At 41.8% G+C, this 21,832-nt stretch overlaps 1 protein-coding gene across 1 annotated transcript in view; it reads left to right on the forward strand.

Annotated features, from left to right (window-relative positions):
• The window catches only part of LOC311495146 (paired box protein Pax-6-like), a gene marked incomplete at its 5' end in the record, with an annotated part of 48,659 nt that extends 33,024 nt beyond the window's left edge, over positions 1-15,635 (forward strand). Inside the window, 4 exons of the mRNA XM_084554491.1 lie at positions 348-498; positions 2,613-2,722; positions 9,131-9,272; positions 15,410-15,635. Of these exons, the coding sequence (XP_084410617.1) occupies positions 348-498; positions 2,613-2,722; positions 9,131-9,272; positions 15,410-15,495 (489 nt within the window). The 3' untranslated portion in view covers positions 15,496-15,635. The remainder of the gene's footprint in view (positions 1-347; positions 499-2,612; positions 2,723-9,130; positions 9,273-15,409) is intronic.
• Between the last annotated feature and the right edge of the window lie 6,197 nt (positions 15,636-21,832).

Genomic DNA, 21,832 nt, shown 5'->3' on the forward strand with positions numbered 1-21,832 from the left:
TTTCAAAGAGGATCAAATGTTCTCCAAGAAGTTTCATTGGCTATCTACCCAGATTCTGATTCTGACAACAAAAGGGCAATATCCTCTGCTATTTTTTCTTACATCACCTTTATTAATAAGCTTTGTTTTAAAGAAAATTAAGTATTTGATAGTCCGTGAGATGTACAAAAATTACTGTATGTGCGTGTGAGTGTATACTCAATAGTGTGGTTTTCTTGAGAGGAGGGAGGAAGAACAATTACAGTGACCAACAATCCATTCAGTTAACATATCATGTCAGGATAACGGAAGATAAAACTGGAAATATTTTAACATATCCCTCAACCATCCTTCTGCTATTTGTTCAGGTATGGTTTTCCAACAGACGAGCAAAGTGGAGAAGAGAGGAGAAGCTGAGAAATCAGCGTCATCAGGTGTCCACCACTTCCAACCATATTCCTATTAGCAGTAGCTTCAATACCACTGTTTACCAGCCTCTACCACAAACTACTACTCCAGGTATTAATTAGTGAACACAGTATACTGCAACTCGTATTACACATTCAACTAGCACTAAGCTTGATATTGATGAAAAATATTTTTATGAAGAGTCCCAAAAAAACTTTATTCATTAATATGTGTCAAGAAATAGCAATAAGCAAAATATGACTTGTAACAACTTTGTTCTAGTCTGTCCAAGTATTCCAGTGGACATTGAAAACATTGAAAGTGAATAACCTACATAAAATCTCCCCATTTTAGTATTATTTTCCTGCTCCGAAATATCAAAATCTTCACAAAGTAAAGACGTAAAGTGGCCATAGTCAGTCAGTTAGCTCATTTGAGATCTGTTTTTAATAATGTATATTTTAGTTTTGTTGTCCTTCTGAACTACAAATTGGGCATGCGTGTGACAGCCTTTCCTACACTACCAGTAAAAGTTTGGACACACCCTCTCATTTAATGGTTTTTCTTTATTTTCATGACTATTTACATAGTAGATTCTCACCGAAGCCATCAAAACTATGAACGAACACATATGGAATTATGTAGTCAACAAAAAAGTGTGAAATAACTTCAGATATGATTCATAGTCCTCAAAGTAACCATCCTTTGCTGTGTTGACAGCGCTGCAAACCCTTGGACTTCTCTCAATGAGCTTCATGATGTAGCCACCTGAAAAGGTTTTCACTTCACAGGTGTGCCTTGTCAGGGTTCATTTGTGTAATTTCTTGCCTTCTTAATGGGGTTGGGACCATCAGTTGTTTTGTTCAGAAGTCAGGTTGGTACACAGCTGCAGCCCTGTTTGACAACTGTTAGACTTTATATTTTGGCAAGAACCAATCAGCTAAGTAAAGAGAAACGACAGTCCATTACTTTATGAACTGAAGGTTAATCAGTCTGGAAAACTGCAAAAACTTTGAATATGTCCCTTATATGTGTATAAGTGCAGCTGCAAAATACCTTCAAGCGCTACAACAAAACTGCCTCACATGAGGACCGCCCCAGGAAAGGAAGACCAAGAGTCACCTCTGCTGCTGAGGATAAGTTCATCCGAGTCACCAACCTCAGAAATTGCAAGTTAGCACCTCAGATTAGAGGCCAAATCAATGCCACACAGAGTTCTAGTAGCAGACACATCAACTGTTCAGAGGAGACTGTGTCAATCAGGCCTTCATGGTCAAATTGCTGCTAGAAAACCACTACTAGGGAAAAGCAACTAGTAAAAGAGATTAGTTTGGGCCAAGAAACTCAAGGAATGGACATTAGACCAGTGGAAATCTGTGCTTTGGTCTGATGAGTCCAAATTTGAGATCTTGAGACCAACCGCTGTGTCTTTATGCAACGCAGAAAAGGTGAACGGATCGTTTCTACATGCATGGTTCCAACTGTGAAGCATGGAGGAGGTGGTGTGGGGGTGCTTTGCTGGTGACACTGTTGGGGATTTAATCAAAATTGAAGGCACACTGAACAAGCATGGCTACCACAGCATCCTGCAGCGACATGCTATCCCATCTGGTTTGCGCTTAGTTGGACCATCATTTAGTTTTCAACAGGACAACGACCCCAAACACATCTCCAGGCTGTGTAAGTGCTATTTGACCAATAAGGAGAGTGATGGAGTGCTGCGCCAGATGACCTGGCCTCCACAGTCACCTGACCTAAACCCAGTCGAGATGGTTTGGGATCAGGTGGGACTCAGAGTGAAGGCAAAAGGGCCAACAAATGCTCAGCATCTCTGGGAACTCCTTCAAGACTGTTGGAAAACCATTTCAGGTGACTACCTCATGAAGCTCATTGAGAGAATGCCAAGAGTGTGCAAAGCAGTAATCAAAGGGTGGCAATTTTGAAAAATCTAAAATATGAATCATATCTAGTTATTTCACACCTATTTTGTTTACTACATAATTCCTTATGTGTTCATTCATAGTTGTGATGCCTTCAGTGAGAATGTACAATGTAAATAACCATGAAAATAACGAAAAAACAGTAAATGAGCCAAACTTTTGACTGGTAGTGTTCACTAATGTCATTGAACTACAGTAAATGTATGCTAAATCATATTTTTTGCAATTCTGTAGAAAATGTTCACGTTGTTTCTTCCCCACATTTCTCTATCCTTGTCTGTCTAGTGTGCTTTCCATCAGGATCTATCTTGGGAAGGTCAGATCAAGGTCTGTCCAACAGTTATAGCCTACCAGCAATGCCCAGCTTTAGTATGGCTACCAGCCTGCCTATGCAAGTAAGGTTATTGAACAGGATTGCACACTACACAACTGCTTTAGAGTCTGGTGGCTTACATACTAGATGAGGTCACACACAACAGATCTGAACTCACTGCTCTAAGTTGATTAAGTTTCTACCTAAGTAAGCCAGTGTTAACAGTCAGAACAAACTAAATAATGTGACTAATGTGATTGTTTGCTTACCATTTTCTTGCCACCATCTTTTTCTTTCTTATTGCCTATTTGTGTTTGAGTCTTAAAGAGTCATGTACACAACATTCAGTGGGATGCAGTTGTGTTAGGCAGTCTCCCCAGGAAAGTCTCCTGTGGTCAATGAAAACTTAGCACTTTGCCATAGTGCCATAGTGCCATAGTTTAAAGCTTGTCAGCACATGGTGTGTCTCTGAATTTAAGGTCTTGTTCAGACTTGCATTAAAACGCGTCCTGGGCAATCCGATCAAGTGACCAGTATGTTATCACTTCGCATTAAAAGAAACCTCCACATGCATCTCCAGCTAGCTCTCAGATTTGATCTCAGCTTCTGGATCTCTGCATGTGCGCATCATGACTTGGGCACACACATTAAGTTACTATTTAATGATCTCTGCCCTGATGTTAGTCAACCCTGGAAGTTTCCACACACACCGTAAACTCCAGTAATACAAATATTATTGAGGAAATGTATAACTTAACCACACAGGACTCTTTATACACCAACATGATCATATCGGCAATTAACCATATGCCAATATGTTATTTGATGACAGAATCAGTGCATATTCAATAATTTCATTTGTTAATTATAGTTTTTTTTACAGTTGTAGTTTTATAAACTACAGCACCTAAGAACAGAATACTTTCTCTCATTATTAATGAACAGACATCCCTTATGGTGCTTTTGTCTTTTCAGATGATCATTTATAAAAGCGGTTGTGTGTTTTTTAATGGATGAATTAGGCAAAACTTGCAAAAGGATCCCTGTTGAGTAGCAGGTCTTTAATATGTCTCAGGACATATGGGCTCGTGGGCGAGCGCCTGGTGGCCGGGCCTTCGCCCATGGGGTCCGGCCGGGCCCAGCCCGAACGGGAGACATGGGCTCGCCTCCCTGTAGGCCCACCACCCATGTTCACACTACCAAATGTGGTCAGAGATCTCTCAAATGCGTCATAGGTGTGTTCACCTCTATACTTTAAGCTGGTCACTTGTGATCGGATTCCCCACGACAGATGTTAATGCAAGTTCTGAAGGGGGCCTATGAAGTGTGTACTCCATCATAGCAACAAGTATATAGCAAATTACAAACATATACTTGCACTTGGTATATGCTGTTGCTGCTTAGTCTCCATACTAATACCAACATCAGTATACTAAACACAGCTCATTTTTAATGAATTTTGATTTCAGTTTTAAAGAAGTTAATTTTAAGCCTTTAAGCCATGTTTAAAAGACTATAGCAACACTAGAGGTGTAACGGTACACACAATTCACGGTTCTGGACGTACCTCGGTGTGGGGTTGACGGTTCGGTAAGGTTCAGTACAACGGGAAAAAAGCAACAAAAACTCCCACATGTATAAAACTAGCTTTTTTCATTTACTTTGAACAGACACCAATAGACAGAAAAAACAAAAAAAAAACACCTCCTGTTATAAAAGTAAAAAATAGAATAAAATAAAATAAATGCATTAGGAGGGTTCTCAACATTCATTCATTTTGTTCATACCGAGGAAAAGAAAAAGCACAATTTCTTGTAGGGATAAACTGAGGTAGTCAGGTAGCAACTGGCAACTTTGGTAACTTCATCATAAGAAACTAACTAAACTAACTTGTTGCACACACGTTTTTTTTCCTCGCACCAGTTATAGATATTTTGGGGTGATGCCGTCTTATGTGCGTTAGCATGTTTGATGTGTTTCCAGCGACGTACCGCACTTCTGCAAAACATTGTCGGCAGACAGTCTTTGTCCGGTACACCACTCGCGTGCCATCGCCGTTATGTTGCACAGGGAAACCAAAGTGTTCCACACTGGTGATTTAAAGCCAGCGGCTCTTCCAACTCCACACTTCTCTTAGTACATCCATGCTCCACACGCTCTAGGAAAAAAAGATTCGGGATTCGGCTCATTGATGAGGAAAACCAAGAAGAGACTGAGTACCCGGCCCGGAGGGATACCAGGGCTCCACCCTGGAACCAGGCCTGGGGCTGGGGCTCGTGGGCGAGCGCCTGGTGGCCGGGCCTTCGCCCATGGGGTCCGGCCGGGCCCAGCCCGAACGGGAGACATGGGCTCGCCTCCCTGTAGGCCCACCACCCACAGGAGGATTATGAAGGGTCCGGTGCTTTGTGGATCGGGCAGCAGACCAAGGCGGGGGCCTTGGTGGTCTGATCCTCGGTTATGGAAGCTGGCTTTTGGGACATGGAATGTCACTTCTCTGGCGGGGAAGGAGCTGGAGCTTGTGGAAGAGGTTGAGCGCTATCGACTAGATATACGTGGTCGGCCTCACCTCGAAACATAGCGTCGGGACTGGAACTATCTGCCTGTATGTTGGGGTTCTCCCAGGTGGACGAAAGGGTTGCGTCCCTGCGCCTTCGGGTCGGGGAACGGGTCCTGACTGTTGTCTGCGCATATGCACCGAACAGCAGTTCAGAGTACCCGCCCTTTTTGGAGTCCCTAGGACGGACGCTGGATGGCGCCCCGACGGGGGACTCCATTGTCCTGCTGGGAGACTTCAACGCTCATGTGGGCAACGACAGCATGACCTGGTGGGGTGTGACTGGGAGGAACGGCTGCCTGATCTGAACCCGAGTAGTGTTCAGTTATTGGACTTCTGTGCAAGTCACAGTTTGTCCATAACTAACACCATGTTCAAACATAAGGTTGTCCATCGGTGCTCTTGGCACCATGACAGCCTAGGTCGTAGGTCGATGATTGACTTTGTAGTCATATCATCTGACCTGCGACCGTATGTTCTGGACACTCGGGTAAAGAGAGGAGCAGAGCTGTCAACTGATCACCACCTGGTGGTGAGTTGGATCAGATTGCAGGGGAAGATGCCACGCAGACCTGGTAGGCCCAAACGAGTAGTGAGGGTCTGCTAGGAACGCCTGGTGGAAGAACCTGTCAAGATGGTCTTCAACTCCCACCTCCGGCAGAGCTTCAACCGCGTCCCAGGGGTGGTGGGGGACATTGAGTCCGAATGGGCCATGTTCCGCTCCGCCATTGTGGAGGCGGCTGTTGCAAGTTGCGGCCGCAAGGTCGCTGGTGCTGATCGCGGTGGTAACCGTCAGGCTGAAGAAGGAGGCCTACAGGGCATGGCTGGTCTGTGGGTCTCCTGAAGCAGCTGACCGTTACCGGATGGCCAGGTGGTCAGCGGCGAGGGCAGTCGCTGAGGCAAAAACTTGGGCGTGGGAGGAGTTCAGTGAGGCTATGGAAGAAGACTAACGATCGGCTCCGAAGAGGTTCTGGCAAACTGTCCGGCGCCTCAGGGGTGGTAGGCAGTAACACACTCACACTGTTCTCAGTGGGGGTGGTGAGCTGGGGATATCGTCGGGCGGTGGAAGGAATACTTTGAGGAGCTCCTCAAACCCACCAACACGTATTCCATAGAGGAAACAGAGCCAGAGGGCCTGGGGTTGGATCATCCAATCTCTGGGGCAGAAGTCGCCGAGGTAATGAAACAACTCCGCGGCGGTGGAGCTCCAGGAGCGGATGAGATCCGCCCTGGGTATCTCAAGGCTCTGGATGTTGTAGGGCTGTCCTGGCTGACACGTCTCTGCAACATTGCGTGGACATCGGGGCAGTACCTCTGGAGTGGCAGACCGGGGTGGTGGTCCCCATCTTTAAAAAAGGGGACCAGAGGGTGTGTTCCAACTATAAGGGGATCACACTCCTCAGCCTCCCCGGCAAGGTCTATGCCAGGGTGCTGGAAAAGACGGTCCGGTCGATTGTTGAACCTCAGATTGAGGAGGAACAATGCGGTTTTCGTCCCGGACGTGGAACCATGGACCAGCTCTTTACCCTCACGAGGGTGCTGGAGGGAAAATGGGAGTTTGCCCAACCAGTCTACATGTGTTTTGTGGATCTGGAGAAGGCTTACCACCGTGTCCCCAGAAGCATCCTGTGGGGGGTGCTCCGGGAGTATGGGGTGGATGGCCCCTTACTAAGGGCCATTCAGTCCCTGTACCAAAGGAGTGCGAGTTTGGTCTGTGTAGCCGGTAGTAAGTTGGACCTGTTCCCAGTTAGGGTTGGACTCTGCCAGGGCTGCCCTTTGTCACTGGTTCTGTTCATAATTTTTATGGACAGAATTTCTAGGCACAGCCAGGTGGGGGAGGGTGTCGTGTTCGGTGATCGGAGGATCTCGTCCCTGCTTTTTGTGGATGGCGTGGTCGTCTTAGCTTCATCAAACAACGACCTCCAGCTCTTGCTGGGGCGGTTCGCAGCCAGGTGTGAAGCGGCTTGGATGAAGATCTGCACCTCCAAGTCTGAAGCCATGGTCCTCAGTCGGAAAAGGATGGATTGCCCACTCCGGGTCGGGGAGGAGCTCCTGCCTCAAGTGGAGGAGTTCAAGTATCTTGGGGTCTTGTTCACAAGTGAGGGTAGGAGGGAGCGGGAGATCGACAGGTGGATCGGAGCGGCATCTGCAGTGATGCGGATGCTTAACCGGTCGGTTCTTCTCAATTTACCGGTCGATCTACATTCCAAACCTCACCTATGGTCATGAACTTTGGGTAATGACCGAAAGAACAAGACTGCGAATACAGGCGGCCGAAATGAGTTTCCTTCGTAGGGTGGCCAGGCTCAGCCTTAGAGATAGGGTAAGGAGCTCGGACATACGGGAGGAGCTCAGAGTAGAGCCGCTGCTCCTCCACGTCGAGAGGAGTCAGTTGAGGTGGCTAGGGCATCTGGTAAAGATGCCTCCCGGACGCCTCCCGGGAGAGGTGTTTCGGGCATGTCCCACCAGAAGGAGACCTCGGGGCCGACCCAGGACACGATGGAGGGATTATATCTCTTGTCTTGCCTGGGAATGCCTGGGGGTTCCTCCGGAGGAGCTGGCTGAAGTGGCTGGGGATAGGGCTGTCTGGGCTTCCCTGCTGAAGCTGCTGCCCCACGACTCGGACCCAGATAACCGGAAGAAGACGAGACGAGACAAGACGAGATTCGGCTCATTGAACCGGCCACCAAAGAAGACTCAAGAATCATGAATCTAGACGTCTATTGAACCCGCTCAGTTGAGTCCTAACATACTTGATTGATACATAATCAATAAACGGCACCATTCAAACATCTTACATACGTACATTTTGCTTCTCTGCTGAGTGAGATCACAAAATGTACTACCCGACCTGACCACTAGCAAGCAGCGCCAGCTGCACTCAGCCAGCAGGGATTCATGAGTAGCGAATCTGCTACAGTTTCCGCTGCTGATCTGCCACTCACGAGTCCGCTGCAGATCCGCCACTCATGAGTCCGATCTACCAATCATGAGCCCGCTGCTGATCCGTCACTCATAAGTCCGCTGCTGATTAGCCACTCATGACTCAGATCCGTCACTCATGAATCTGCTGCGGATCTGCCACTCATGAGTCCGATCCGTCACTCATGAGTCCGCTGTGGATTCGCCACTCATGAGTCCAATCCGCCACTCATGAATCCGCTGCGGATCCGCTACTCATGAGTCCCTTGCTTAACCGAGAGCAGGGAGTCAACAGCCATTCACTCGGTCGGCAGAGAAACGAAACTTAACGTTGTGAGTGAATTAATAGCCTCTGCATCCACTCCACGTATATTTTAGACCATAAGACCCCTGTCCTCATTATTATTATTATTTTTTTATTTTATTTCTTATTTTTATTTATCTATTTATTTTGCACAACTTAATTTTGAGCTTCAGGTTTAGGCTTATGTAAGATATGATTTTCAGTGGCTATGTGTCACAACTGATAAATGGCAATAACAGGTAACTGTAATAATCCTTTCGGTGTTTACTATGCTTTATTATGTCTCGAGTGAATGTACTGGAAACACTTTCTTTTGCAATCGGGCCATTTTGGGTCTAGTGACTCAAGTGATTCAAGTGACTCGCAAAACCCGGCCCATATAAGTGAGTGACTCAGACTAATCCGAATCCCTCAAAAGATCCGGGTTTTACACTACTAACACGCTCCATTATTTTTCTTCTTCTGTATTGTAATGACTGGCAGCTTTTAGACTCATTCCCGCCACCTGGATTGAAGTGAGGACTTTTTCTCTCTTTTTTTTTTTTTAATAGGCTACTCACTCGTATTTGCCATATGACTGCTTGCACCGACTGTGACACCGTGGGACAAATACAAATACCATTACACCCCTAAGCAACACTGTTGAAAAATGGATGATTGTCTTACTAAACTTAGTTGATTTACTGGATGGTATTAATTCTTATTTCCAGGCTTCAAACCAGACCTCGTATTCCTGTATGGTGGCCACCAGTCACACTGTAAATAGAAGAAGTTATGAGACATACACTACTACACACATGCAGCCATCCATCAGCAGCCAGTCAGTGTCATCCTCTGCAACATCATCAACAGGTAGGAAGAGGAAAATTGACTTCTGTTTGGTGCCCTATAATACCTAAAAATTAAATTGCTGTTTATTCTGTTCAATTCCATTTGGTTTTGTTTATTAGCCAATGACAATCAAAACTGTATCAATAATCCTGGCAGAATATTTACAGATTCTTTGCTGGAGCCTGAAACAGTGACAAGGAAAGACTCCCTTTCAACAGGAAGAAATTTTGAGCAGAAACTCATAAAGTTGGACCCATCTACTCAAGGAAAAACTTGTGAGATTGACAAAATAGAACAGAGGACATGCATCATGTACTGTATTCTATATATGACACATATGTATAATATAACAATACTGTCTCAAGGCGCTTTACAAAATGGTAAATGGCCTTGTCTTAAGCTTCATGAGTCTAATGTAACGGTCATAAAGATGGGAAACAAACTAAAGGCAGCCCTTGAATCTTGAATCTTGAATCTTGAATATCGTGAACTTTACTGATTTTTAATTCATGTTCAACATGAGCACACACACGTTCACACACCAGTGCCACGCACTGGGAGCTCAGTACCTTGCTCAAGTACACTTCAGCTTGTGGCACATTCTGGGGATCAAACTGCTAACCCTCTGGTTCGTGGACAACTTAGCCACAGCCACCCCTGTAATCCAGTTAGAAACCCGGCCTGAGTAAGCCTGAAGGCGATGGTGGCAAGGATAAACTCCCTTTTAACAGAAAGAAACCTTGAGTAGAATCCAGCTCATATGGAGGGACCTCTCCAGGTCATGCTTCACAGGTCAGCAACACATAACTCCAGGCCAGAGACACTCACAAGAAGATGGAGAAAGAGGGGGAGAGGGAGCAGCGGGGAGGGGGAGAGAGAGAGAGAGAGAGACAGCAGTTAACACTGTTATACAATAGTAGCATGAGCAGTAAAAGAGAAGAAAGATAAGAAATTAGAGGACAGGGCCCGTATTCCTAAAAATTCTTAGTGCAAAGAGTTGCTCCTAGTGGCAAAATTCTAAGAAAATTCTTAGAATCATGATGTTTTCTAAGAATTTCCTCTCAAAGTTAAGAGTAGATCCTAGCAAAGATAAAAGGTATTCCTAAAGAATCTTAGCTCTTAAGAGTGCTCCTAAGGTGAGATCTGTCAGAGCAGGGAGGAGGACTTTTAGGAGGCTTAGGAATTTCTTAATCAGAGGAGAAAATGGCTGAAAGAAGAGGCAGGAGAGATATTCTCCAAACACTGAATGACAATCAAGCTTGTTACAATCGCAATATCACCGGAAATGAAAGTCATCACAACACTGAGGTATTTAGCAACAGGAAAAAATGCAAAAATGCAACAATGCAGCAGTGATGACTTGGGTTCAAATCTACATCTCAAAACACTTTTATTCACATTGACCAGTTCAGTCAGAAGCAAACACCGTTCCTCTGTCCAGTTGGATTTCCTATTTCATTTCGTCTCCACTGCTGTTCGGTTTGTGGAAGATTTGAACACCAGCCAACCCTGCTTCTTCTAGACTGGTTAGCAATCACAGAAATTGATGAAAGCTGAGCCACTTTACCCTCATTAATACCAAATGGATGAAGGGCAAAAATGACCAGCATGGTAAATGAATGGAAGCAAATAAATAGAACAATCAGCATGTGAATACTGTGCAAGTGGGCCTGAGTTTAATCACACATTTTATAGGAACATTTTTAAAGTATAGCTTACTATTTATTTATTTTTATAAAGATAAAAGATAAAGAGCCTTTATTTGTCATTATATTATACAAGTATCATATAACGAGATTGCATGGTCAGACATGGAGGGTCGGTCCTGAGCCGCTGCACTTGCGCGCGCCGCCACTGTGGGCCAACCTGACTGGTGCCTAAAACCTAGCATGTTTTGACGATGGGAGGAAACCGGAGTGCCCGGAGAAAACCCACACAGGCCTCCGTCCCGGGGATTTGAACCAGCGACCTTCTTGCTGTGAGGCACCAACGCTACCCACTGTGCCACCGTGCTTTACTTATGTAAAGTATTATTTATAATTACACAGTCTTCATAGAGATTAGATTCTGTTATTAAATCTATTGATTTGACAGTCCATTCTAGGCCAATTATCACCAAAAGTGTATTTTTATCTAGCTTTTAGGATCAGCCAATCACACCTTCTGAAATAATGACTCGTACCTAGCAACGGGGTCAACCACACCTCCTCACTAAGATAAGAGTTTCTGTCCATTCCTTGATCAGAGTTCTCTAAGAATTTTCTGGAATCACTCCTAAGCTAAGACTCCTAGCTAGGAATTTTTAGGCTAAATTAGGAGCTCTCTGAGAGGATTTTCAGAATCTTTAGGAATACGGCCCCAGGAGCTTGATGCCAGAAAAAAATTTATTAAAAGAGAGGAGCTCGGTGTGAGAGAGAAGAGAATAGATCTCAGGAGCTCAGTGCATCGTCCCCCAGCAGTCTAGGCCTATAGCAGCATAATTAAGGGGTGGTTCAGTCCAGCCCTAACTATAAGCATTACCAAAAAGGAAAGTCTTAAGCCTAACCTTAAAAGTAGAGAGGGTGTCCTCCTCCCGAACCCAAACTGGCAGCTGGTTCCACAGGAGAGGGGCCTAATACCTGAAGGCTCTACGTCTAATTCTACTTTTTGAAATTCTAGAAGGCAAGTAGGCCTGCACTTTGAGATTGAAGTGATCTGGGATGATATGGTGCAATGGGGTCTTTAAGATACGATGGAGCTAGGCCTTTAAGGGCCTTGTATGTAAGTGATAGGATTTTATATTCCATTCTAGATTTTAAAGGGAGCCAGTGAAGAGAAGCTAAAACTAGAGTAATACGATCTCTCTAGCTAACTCCTGTTAATGTTCTTGCTGCAGCATTTTGATACTTGTGTGCGTATTAAAGGACATATCCTTGTCAAATATAACACCAGGGTATTTCACAGTAGTACTGAAGGCCAAGGTAATGCCATCCAAAGAAACTAAGTGATTAGATAATGAATCTGTAAAATATTTAAGGCCAAATACAATGACTTTTGTTTTGGGTAGAAAATGTAGGGTATTCTACACTTTTAAACGTCTCTTTAGGGCACCACCTCCTGTTATCGTAGGAAGAACATGGTTTAAATCAATTTATCAGTCTCAGTTAAATAATTTGCACATCTGAAGGAGTGAATCATTTTCTACAATTTGTACCATTCATTCTCTGCCGTAAAACAACATCACAAACAACTTCTTAAGTGTGAACAAATATTTATTTAATGAAGCGACAACTATGAATAAATGAGGGACTAATAGAATATAGGAGTTTGATCAAATAAAACGAATATGATAAGGTATGAAATAATTAATTTCTGGAGCGATGGTGAGAGATGGAGATGTTTTAAGTTTTAGTCTAACGGGAATGGATTTGATATCTAATCAGTCTTCTCTAAAATGTGTTAATAGGGAGTTTCAAAGTAGTGACACCAATTCTTTGTCTTAAGCGGTAGGAACGATTCAGCCTACTTTTGTAGAGTCTTCTCGGCACGGTGATGGCGGAGCGTCGGTGTGACGAGGTGGTGACGAAACGGCGCAGCTGATGTAGGTCTCTCTTGGACCGGTAGACGGGACTTGTTGCTTGGTCTGCAACTTCAACACCCAGCGTCGCTTGAGAGCGTTGTAGGTGTTCAGTCAAAGGCAGTAGATGACACTTTGCAATATCTTTGTGTTTGAAGAAGGAAGCCGGATCGTCACGTCTTCTCGGTGTTGTTGCTATGGCAACAGCCTATGGTCTCTTGATCCGTCGAAGACATTGGGTCTTTCTCTGATATCCCAGCTGACTATGCTGGCTAACTTATAAACGATGATGATTAGTACTTCGGTTCGTAGAGTATAAAAGTGAATAAAACTAGAAAAATATTTAAGTCACTATAAAAATTGTACGTCAGGGAAAAATATCCAACTAGAAACAAACAGAGCTTAAAAATGACCTCGGAACAATATTCAAGTTGTTCTTAAAACAAAATTAGTAAGTATAAACGTGACTAAGTACGTAAAGAAGAAGACTAAAAGAAGAGCAAGTAAAAGTAAAACGGAAACGGAAAGTGGAAAGTTAAAAGTGCGGAGAAAGTGCGGAGAAGAGGGAGCATCCCTCTGGTTTTATGTGTTAATTATTCAGGGCGTGTTTGGATCGGGTTTCCAAATTCTTTGCGCAGAAAGAGAAGGGCACGCCTATACTTCTTTGTCTCAAGATGTCTTATTGCCTGATCTTCTTAACCTACTTTAGATTATTTAATTTGACCATTCCATCACTCACCATGGCTTGTTCGCGATGTTCTTACCTATGCGGCAACAGTCAACATTACAACACGACAAGATGACATATCTGAATGGCAAAATCAAAATAACTCAAAAGCATCAGTGAATTAATAAACTCAGGTTCTTCAGGATATTTTGCTAATAATAAAAGGTTGGGGTTTCTAAAATAACAATTCCAATAGTATAATAATAACATATCTAAGGTTCCACATGCTTCAACTTCAACAATGATTAAAAGAAAGAAAATGTTTTTAAGAATGTCACTTGGGGCACTGTCGATCCATCCTTACTGTGAAATTATGTGAATTTGGGCTAGCTTTATCGTACAAGGATCAAAATCGTCTCATTGTGACCCTTAGCCCTTCCTGAACAACAATATATAACTTACCAGGTTATTACAATTTCGATAGTCATATTATCAAACTTAGGCTCTTTTTAGAGAGGAGAATGCAGATCAGAGTCTGGCTCTGGGGAAAGAAAGTTATTTACGACCTGCTTATCTGTGTTTCACTCCCTTGGTCACTCTGGGAGGGGGGAGCAAGAACGTGTTATAGTGGTATGTTTGCATGTGTGTCTCTGAAAAAGGAGAATTAATGAATCACAAACTTAAAACAATGAATATAACATTAAGGTTTCTAGATTTTGTCCTTATGAAGTAGAAGAGGAAACTTTCATTCTTTGTAGTTCCTGATGTCGTGCTGATGTTCTTTCGATTCAGGACTAATTGTCAGTTATTTCTAACAAGAGTGGGACATTCCACAGAAGTGTAAATCTGTCCTTTTTGGCTCAGATGACGTCCTCAGCATCAGGGAGATCCGATAGCGTGGGTCTGTTCAGTGTTTGGACATGGCACCTTTATGGCTAAGGTGTAAAAGGTTGATCTGTTAGAAGAGTTCTTCTGCAAAACAACTTCGTAAATTTAAATTCCAGAGAGGGGGAGAATAGAGAGAACGACAGGTTCCCCTACAAAAATGACAGGTCATCCAAGCCTTTATGTCTTTAAAACATACTTGGAATAACCAGCTTATTAGTTTCATCTGGTTTCATGGATAAATATAGCTGGATGTCATCTGCATAGCAATGGAAGTTTATGCCGTTTTTCCTAATAATATTGCCTGAGGAACTCCATAACTGAAAGTGCTTTACAGTCACAATGAAACATCTACCCATTCGTTCATACAAGCACACTCACATTAACATCAGCTCAAAGCACTGGGAGCAAGTTGGGGTCCAGTGTCTTGCCAGAGATTGAATACTCTGGTTTGCGGACAAGCCGCTCTACTTACTGAGCCACCGTATAAATTGTACATTAAATACAAATCACTAACAAAAAACTAATTATAGGCTAACCTAGTTGACCTGGGTTGAAAATGATTATTATTATTATTTATCACTGTGCAAAGATTTGTCATATTTTTATACACCTCTCCACAAATTTCCAAATTAATCACATTTGCATAGTTTCGAATGTTGACTAATATTTCAAATAGATGTTTTATCCTTTTGGACAATATTAGTTTGCAAAGGATGGCCTAGGGTGGATAGTCTAGCAGCTTTAGCTGGCATTTAAAGATTTAAAAATAAGCTTAGGACTACAATCCATTTTAGTTCAGTCCTTTTAATTCAAGATCCCATATAGGATTTATCCTATATAAGAACTTCTACAGCATCAGCACAGTTTCTCTCTTCTCTATATGGAAAGATTCACCTGAATCTGCTTGTGTCTTTGCATTAACTTTATTTGCATCCTTTCCACCTGCCCACTGTTCATATTTATTTTAAACACATCTCAACCTTTATTTTTGTTGTTTCATGTTTATATAAATGTTCTTTTATGACTTCTTGTATCCTCTTGTACCAGGTCTGATTTCCCCCGGTGTTTCAGTTCCAGTCCAAGTTCCAGGGAGTCAAGCAGATATGTCACAATACTGGCCACGCATACCATAATAGCCATTTCTTTTGGCAATCATTCATTCCTACAGTGAGCATCAGCAGTGACTATAGCAACAGGGTTGTATGGATCACTATTCAAATCTTGAATGTCAAAAAGGATTCGTCATTGACTGAAAAAGGCTGCACCTCAGCAAATAAATGAAGCAATTGCTCTTATTAATGCTTGTGAGGAAATATTTGAACCAACGTCTGGAAAAAACCAGGACACCACAGATTTGAATGGTCTTCAGGATTGTAAAAATTTAAGTATTACTGCAAACCAATAGAAGTTCAAATTCTTTGCAGATTGCCAGGAATGAAAAGCTCTACCCTGAACTATACTCAGGAAGCAGTAGTAAGTGGATGATTGTTTGTTAACTGTATGTTCCAGACAGAAATAAACTGCTCAGTATCCATTTGGGTTCTTCTTATTACATCCATTTTAAGATGGTAATTAATATCATACTGGTAATTAACATCATACTTGTGTTTATCAAAAACAAAATTGTTGACTGAGATTATAAAGGGAAGAACTTAATTAAACTGCAAATGAATTTCCTTCTGGGATTTAGAATTCTGGGAATCAGATTTCAAAGGTTCTGGCCTGGAATGTGTATAGAATTTGAGATTGTGGGTTCTACTGATATGTATTTGGTATTGTAAAATCTCTGACATGGATGTAAACTATTAAATGATATGGATTCTAATTTTGAACTTAAAACTAAGTTTATTTTGGAGGGGGGAAGTTTGTTTCAGTGCCAGCTCCAATGTCCAGAAAACCAACTATGGACGCCTGGAAGCAGAACAAACGCTCATAAGATGAACATTAGTATGTGCCTGTGAATTTGTTTGTAATTTCAAAGTGTAAAAGTATTTGTCTCCTCAAGTGATCTGGGAGGTCTTCCATAATAAAGTAATTTAAAATATATTCCTGTCTGTATTTCAATCAAGAGAAACAAATACAGTGTGCATAAGAACATGCATTTTGAGTGATGCTAGAGAAAGCATTTAGCCCTGATCACATACATCAAGGGGCAGGGAGATTAATACTCAGTGTCAGTGGCGGCTGGTGAATTTTGTATTAGGGGGGGCGCAAAGTTTGTAAATCAAACCCCTGTAGGGGGCTCTGGGGGCATCCTCCCCCAGTAGATTTTTGTGATTTTCACGTACAAACTAAGCATTTTGGTGCATTCTGACAAAATAATAAAGACAAAATAGAACATCTCCTTACAAAGACAAATGGGGCCATGGAACTAAGTTTTAACTTAATTTATTTGCCTTGTAAAATCCAGCAAGTTTAAAAATGCTAATACATCAAACATTTTAATCGCATATAAATATTTGACCTGAGAACAGTTATTTTTTCATATGGATTTTTAGTATACCATTGAATAATGACTGAAATTTCCCATCCACGGGGCCAACCAAAGCGGTTTCATCAGCTTCTTCGTTCATGTTCACTGTGGTTTGTAGTCTGAAGTAATGAACGCTAGTTGGTGCTCCAGTATAATCGGTCCGCCGAACTCATCCAGTGAGAAACGTTCCGCGGTGCAAAAATAAGTGTGATTAAAATGCGTAAAAAATGATTAACCCGTTATTTTTGTGTAATTAATTAATCTTAATTAACAAGTTAAAGTCCCGGCCCTAGTTTTAAGTCCTTCATCCCCGTTGTAGTCCATAACATCTCTGTCCCGGGACTTTGAAACAGCACGCAGGGGAAACAAAAAAAGCCGTTTAACACGTTTGAGGTGAAGCTCCTTGTGTATGTCCTCCCACGATCAGTAGCCTGCTGCGAAATGTTTAAGTCCGGACAGTCGGGTCCCAACTCCTTCATCCTTTTCTTCCCCACAGCCGACCTAGTATATACAGTCAATTCAGCCGACCGACGAAAATTGCGCGAATGCTTCCTGATGGACGTGATTGATTGATGAATTGTCCAATCAAGCAGCCATCTCTTTGCTCAGTTACGTATGACTCAAGCGCGTTAGGGCGAGCCCCAAATCCTCATTGAAAATGCATTGAAGGCTCATTTTCCGAAAAAAAAACTTTTAACATGAGAGTCAATGGGAGAAGCTGGGGCGATTTTCCACGTTGATGAATTCGCCCAGAGAGGCGGGACCATTTGAAACGCGACTTGAACCTGACGATTCTGATGACAGATATTATGTCTAGAACACTGAAAACTACTTTTTCTGTGATAGAATTTGTAAAAAAAAAAATCCTCTTTCTCCCAGCTGGTAGGGCGTCGCCCAAATCGCCCCTATACACCATCCGCCCCTGCTCAGTGTTCTAGACACTGGTGGTGGATTAAAACCAGTTGGGGAACTTCTGAGGCTGCAGAGCTAATTAGTGACATGCAAGCCAGTCACAATTTCCAGTGAGATGGATATGCAGCTACTGAGTTATTTTTTTTAATATCTGAAAATAAGACACTTGCCTGCTCAAGCGTTATATTGCAACATAATTAAATGATTGACCTATACCACTTATCTGAGGTTGAGCTGAGGTACAACTTCGACAAGTCCCCAATCATTTGCAGAGCTAAGAAAGAGACAAATAACCTTCTATGACTTTGGCAGATCTTCCATTATATGTTGAACCCATGTTGGACACGTGTATAAAATGTGACCCTCTAGAGCAGGGGTTCCTAAACTTTTCCATGCCAAGGTCCCCCAAACAGCATTGGCTTCTAGCCGAGGACCCCCTTTGCAAACCCACAGACAATGCTACAAAATATGTAAAGAAACATCAACTTTTAGAATGTTTTTTCTTACTTTTATTCACTATTCAATAACTAATTCATTTGTTTAGCATAAGTGCTGCCTCATATTTTCTGATTTTAGTTGGAATTAGGTTTCTTAGGTTTTTTTGCAGCAGTGTCTACCACAGCAGGGCTGTTGGTCTGTTCCTTCAGTCTCTTTCTTGTCAAAAACCTGTCCATTTTGCACTAGCTACACGCTAGTTTGAGGGGCAAAGCAGCTTGATAAACACAAACCGCCAGGTCGACACAGATTATGAGGCCATGAACAATGTTTTGACTGGAAAGATAAGCATGGGAAATAACATTTTGATATATCCAAATTATTATAATATTATTTTATATTTTATTATATCATGAAAATGATTTTAAAAATAATTAGATTATATTTTACAATAATGATTAAAAATAAATTCTATTTTTGCAATTTTTGCAATTTTTTCTTATCTCCACTCCAATTATCTGAGGACCCCCTAGCGCCCCCTGCTCTAGAGGACAAGCGGTTACAGAAAATGAAAGAATGAATGAGTCCTACAATAAACATTAGTAGTAGACATTAAGAGACATTAGTAAGCAGTTTATAAATGCAGTTATAAATGTTGTTATCCATAATTAATAATGCTTCATAATTCATGCTTTATAAATTAAATACTTGAGTATTTACAAACTAATTATTAAAGAGTTATCTGTAGTTCATAAGATCATTTAGAAGGTGTAAATAAATTATTAATAAACTATGTAAATGTACACTTACATACATTTTATATACACAGAGATCAGCAAAAATATTTCAAATAATATTGGGCCACACTTCTGCTGTAGATTTTGAGCTGTAATTCAGAAAAGATAGAATTACTGTCACTGTATCGTTTCTATTATTTCTGCACCAGGGATGTGCGGTCAGGGGAGACAGGTGCCATCATTGAAAAGTAATGATAAAATAAATCTAAATCTAAATCTGGTCTGTGATATCGATGTAATTTCAGTACAATTCTAGTTATTTCGATCATTTTTAGAGTCAGAATTGCTGAATTTATGTATTGCCTGTGTAAATACAGGGTCAGTTCGAATTTCGAATTGCGCAATCTCTCAAAAACTGGGTTAAGCTTGTGTCCTTGTCCATGTGGCAAACTCTCTGTATGTCACCAACATAATGGTTGTGCACATTTTTATCACATGTCATAATCTTCCATAGCCTAGTTAATTTATTTCATGAGCGTAACTTATTTAGTCTTGTTGATCTACATTAAGGGCGGCACAGTGGTTGGCACTGACGGCTCACAGCGAGAAGATCCCGGCTTCGAATTCATGGGCCGACTGGGCCTGTCTGCGTGGATTCTCTCCGGGTACTCCGGCTTCCTCCGTCCAAAGACATGCTTGTTAGGTTAATTGGTGATTCTAAATTGGCCGTAGGTGTGCATATGAGTGTGAATGGTTGTCTGTCTCTCTTTGTTAGCCCTGCGATAGACTGGCGACCTGTCCAGGGTGTACCCCGACTCTCGCGTGATGACAGCTGGGATCAGTGTTGGGCAAGTTACTTCAAAAACGTAATACATTATGTATTACTTGTGACTGTCATTTCAAAGTAATTCGTTACATTATAATATTACTGTCTCTGAATTGTAATGCATTACATTACTACTGCATTACTTTTAAGTTACTTTCACCAAAATAACTGGAAATATATATACACTTATTCTAAATGTATCTTATTATGCTCCTAGGCTTAAGGCTAACAACAGAAGAATGTAATAGGCGCAGTTTACAAAATAAAGAAAAGAAATTGCATTTAAATGAGAAGATGAGGTAGGAACATTAAGTGCAAAAAAACTTAAGGTCAATAAACATCAAAAAAGCAACCCCTAGCAAGCTAACCTCCTGACTACCAGGAAAAAAAAATATTATCCAATCACAGTTTTTTTTTTTAATTCCCCAATCTTTGTATGGTAATTAGAATGCTGAGTTTTGTTTTTTTTTTAGATTTCATATAACTGATGGACGGCATTTTCCTTAACGAGAAAGAGAAAGGTACCAAAGCCCCACCCATCACTGCAAAAGCTGTAAATGTCCTCTGTAGATAGGCAGTATTAGTCTTACACCTTGGCTTTAACATCAGCACATATGCACTAACCAAAAGCTTAATATAAACTGTGGACAGTGGTTGATTGACAACCTGCAATATTAGCTTACCAGAGAGAGAAAAAACTGCAGAAACTGCATTTTCTTGTTAAAATATTATTTTTAAACCACATACTTTCTTCGATTGTGCTATTTTTTGTCATCTTATCATAGACAAACCCTTTTAAAATAAAACAACCAATTATTTTTTTCAATTTTTAGGGGTGCTGGGAAACAGGCTACTGTCCAACGTCGAGCCTGCTGAAGCAGGCTCGACGTTGGACAGTAGCCAGTAGCCCTACAGGAAGGAACATTTTACAATTTGCGCTGAATTGTTCTCCTCTGCTGATCTCGCAGTGTTATTGGCGATAGTATAAAAACTAAACACCACTTAATTTTGGGTTAAAATGCATTGTAACACGCGTTACTGACCTTTGTACCGAGTAAAATATTACCTAATTTTTTTTTGGAATGCCTTACATTACAGCGTTACAGCAAAAAGCAATACATTACAGTAATTATATTACTTTGTAACGCGTTACTCTCAACACTGGCTGGGATAGGCTCCAGAAGACCCTGTGACCCTTAACAGGAATAAGCGGTTACAGGAAATGAATGAATGAATGAATGATCTACATTAAATACAGAAGATGAATGAATGAATGAATGATCTACATTAAATACAGAAGATGAATGAATGAATGATGTACATTAAAGCGCAAGATGAGGCACCCAGTATTTCTGCCTCATGGAAGAGGGTGCTAGTGAGCCACGGATTCATGCTGTTGCTCTTCTTCTACGCTGAGTCAACTGTACAAGATCTTTTCTCTGTACCTAAAATGGACTGTATATCTACCCTTAAAATATTCTCAGAAGACCATCAGTTAAAACAGGAAGTGGTAAATTCAATTCAATTCAATTTATATAGCATCAATAACAATACAAATTGTCTCAAGATGCTTTACAACATCTGGTCTGAAACCCAGCCTGAAACCCCCAGAGCAAGCCTGAAGGCAACGGTGGCAAGCGAAAACCTCCCTTTTAACTGGTAAGCAGCCTTGTTTTTATGTAACGCTTTTCTACCTATTGGTACTCAAAGTTCTTTCTACGCATTTACTCACACAAGCACAAACACATTCACACACCAGGAGCAACTGGGGGTTCAGTTCAGTTCAGTTCAATTCAGGGGGTTCTTGCTCAAGGATACTTCAGCATATGGCACATTGCGAGGATTGAACCGCTAATCCTCTGGTTTGTGGACAATCCCCTCTATCTACTGAGCCACAGCCACCCCAGAACAGAGAACAGCAGAAAAACATGATTAAACATACTGTACATCTGTCATAGATACTTACATGTGATTAAAGCATATATGTAATTGGGTACAGTGAGCTGCTTGTGATGTGATCAAAATCCCACGCACAAGCAAAGTCTATGAAAACCTGTGAGCTATAACAAGGTCCATTATCACTGATT

This window comes from Chelon labrosus, assembly GCF_963514085.1.
Source record: "Chelon labrosus genome assembly, chromosome: 11".
NCBI classification, from domain to species: domain Eukaryota; kingdom Metazoa; phylum Chordata; class Actinopteri; order Mugiliformes; family Mugilidae; genus Chelon; species Chelon labrosus.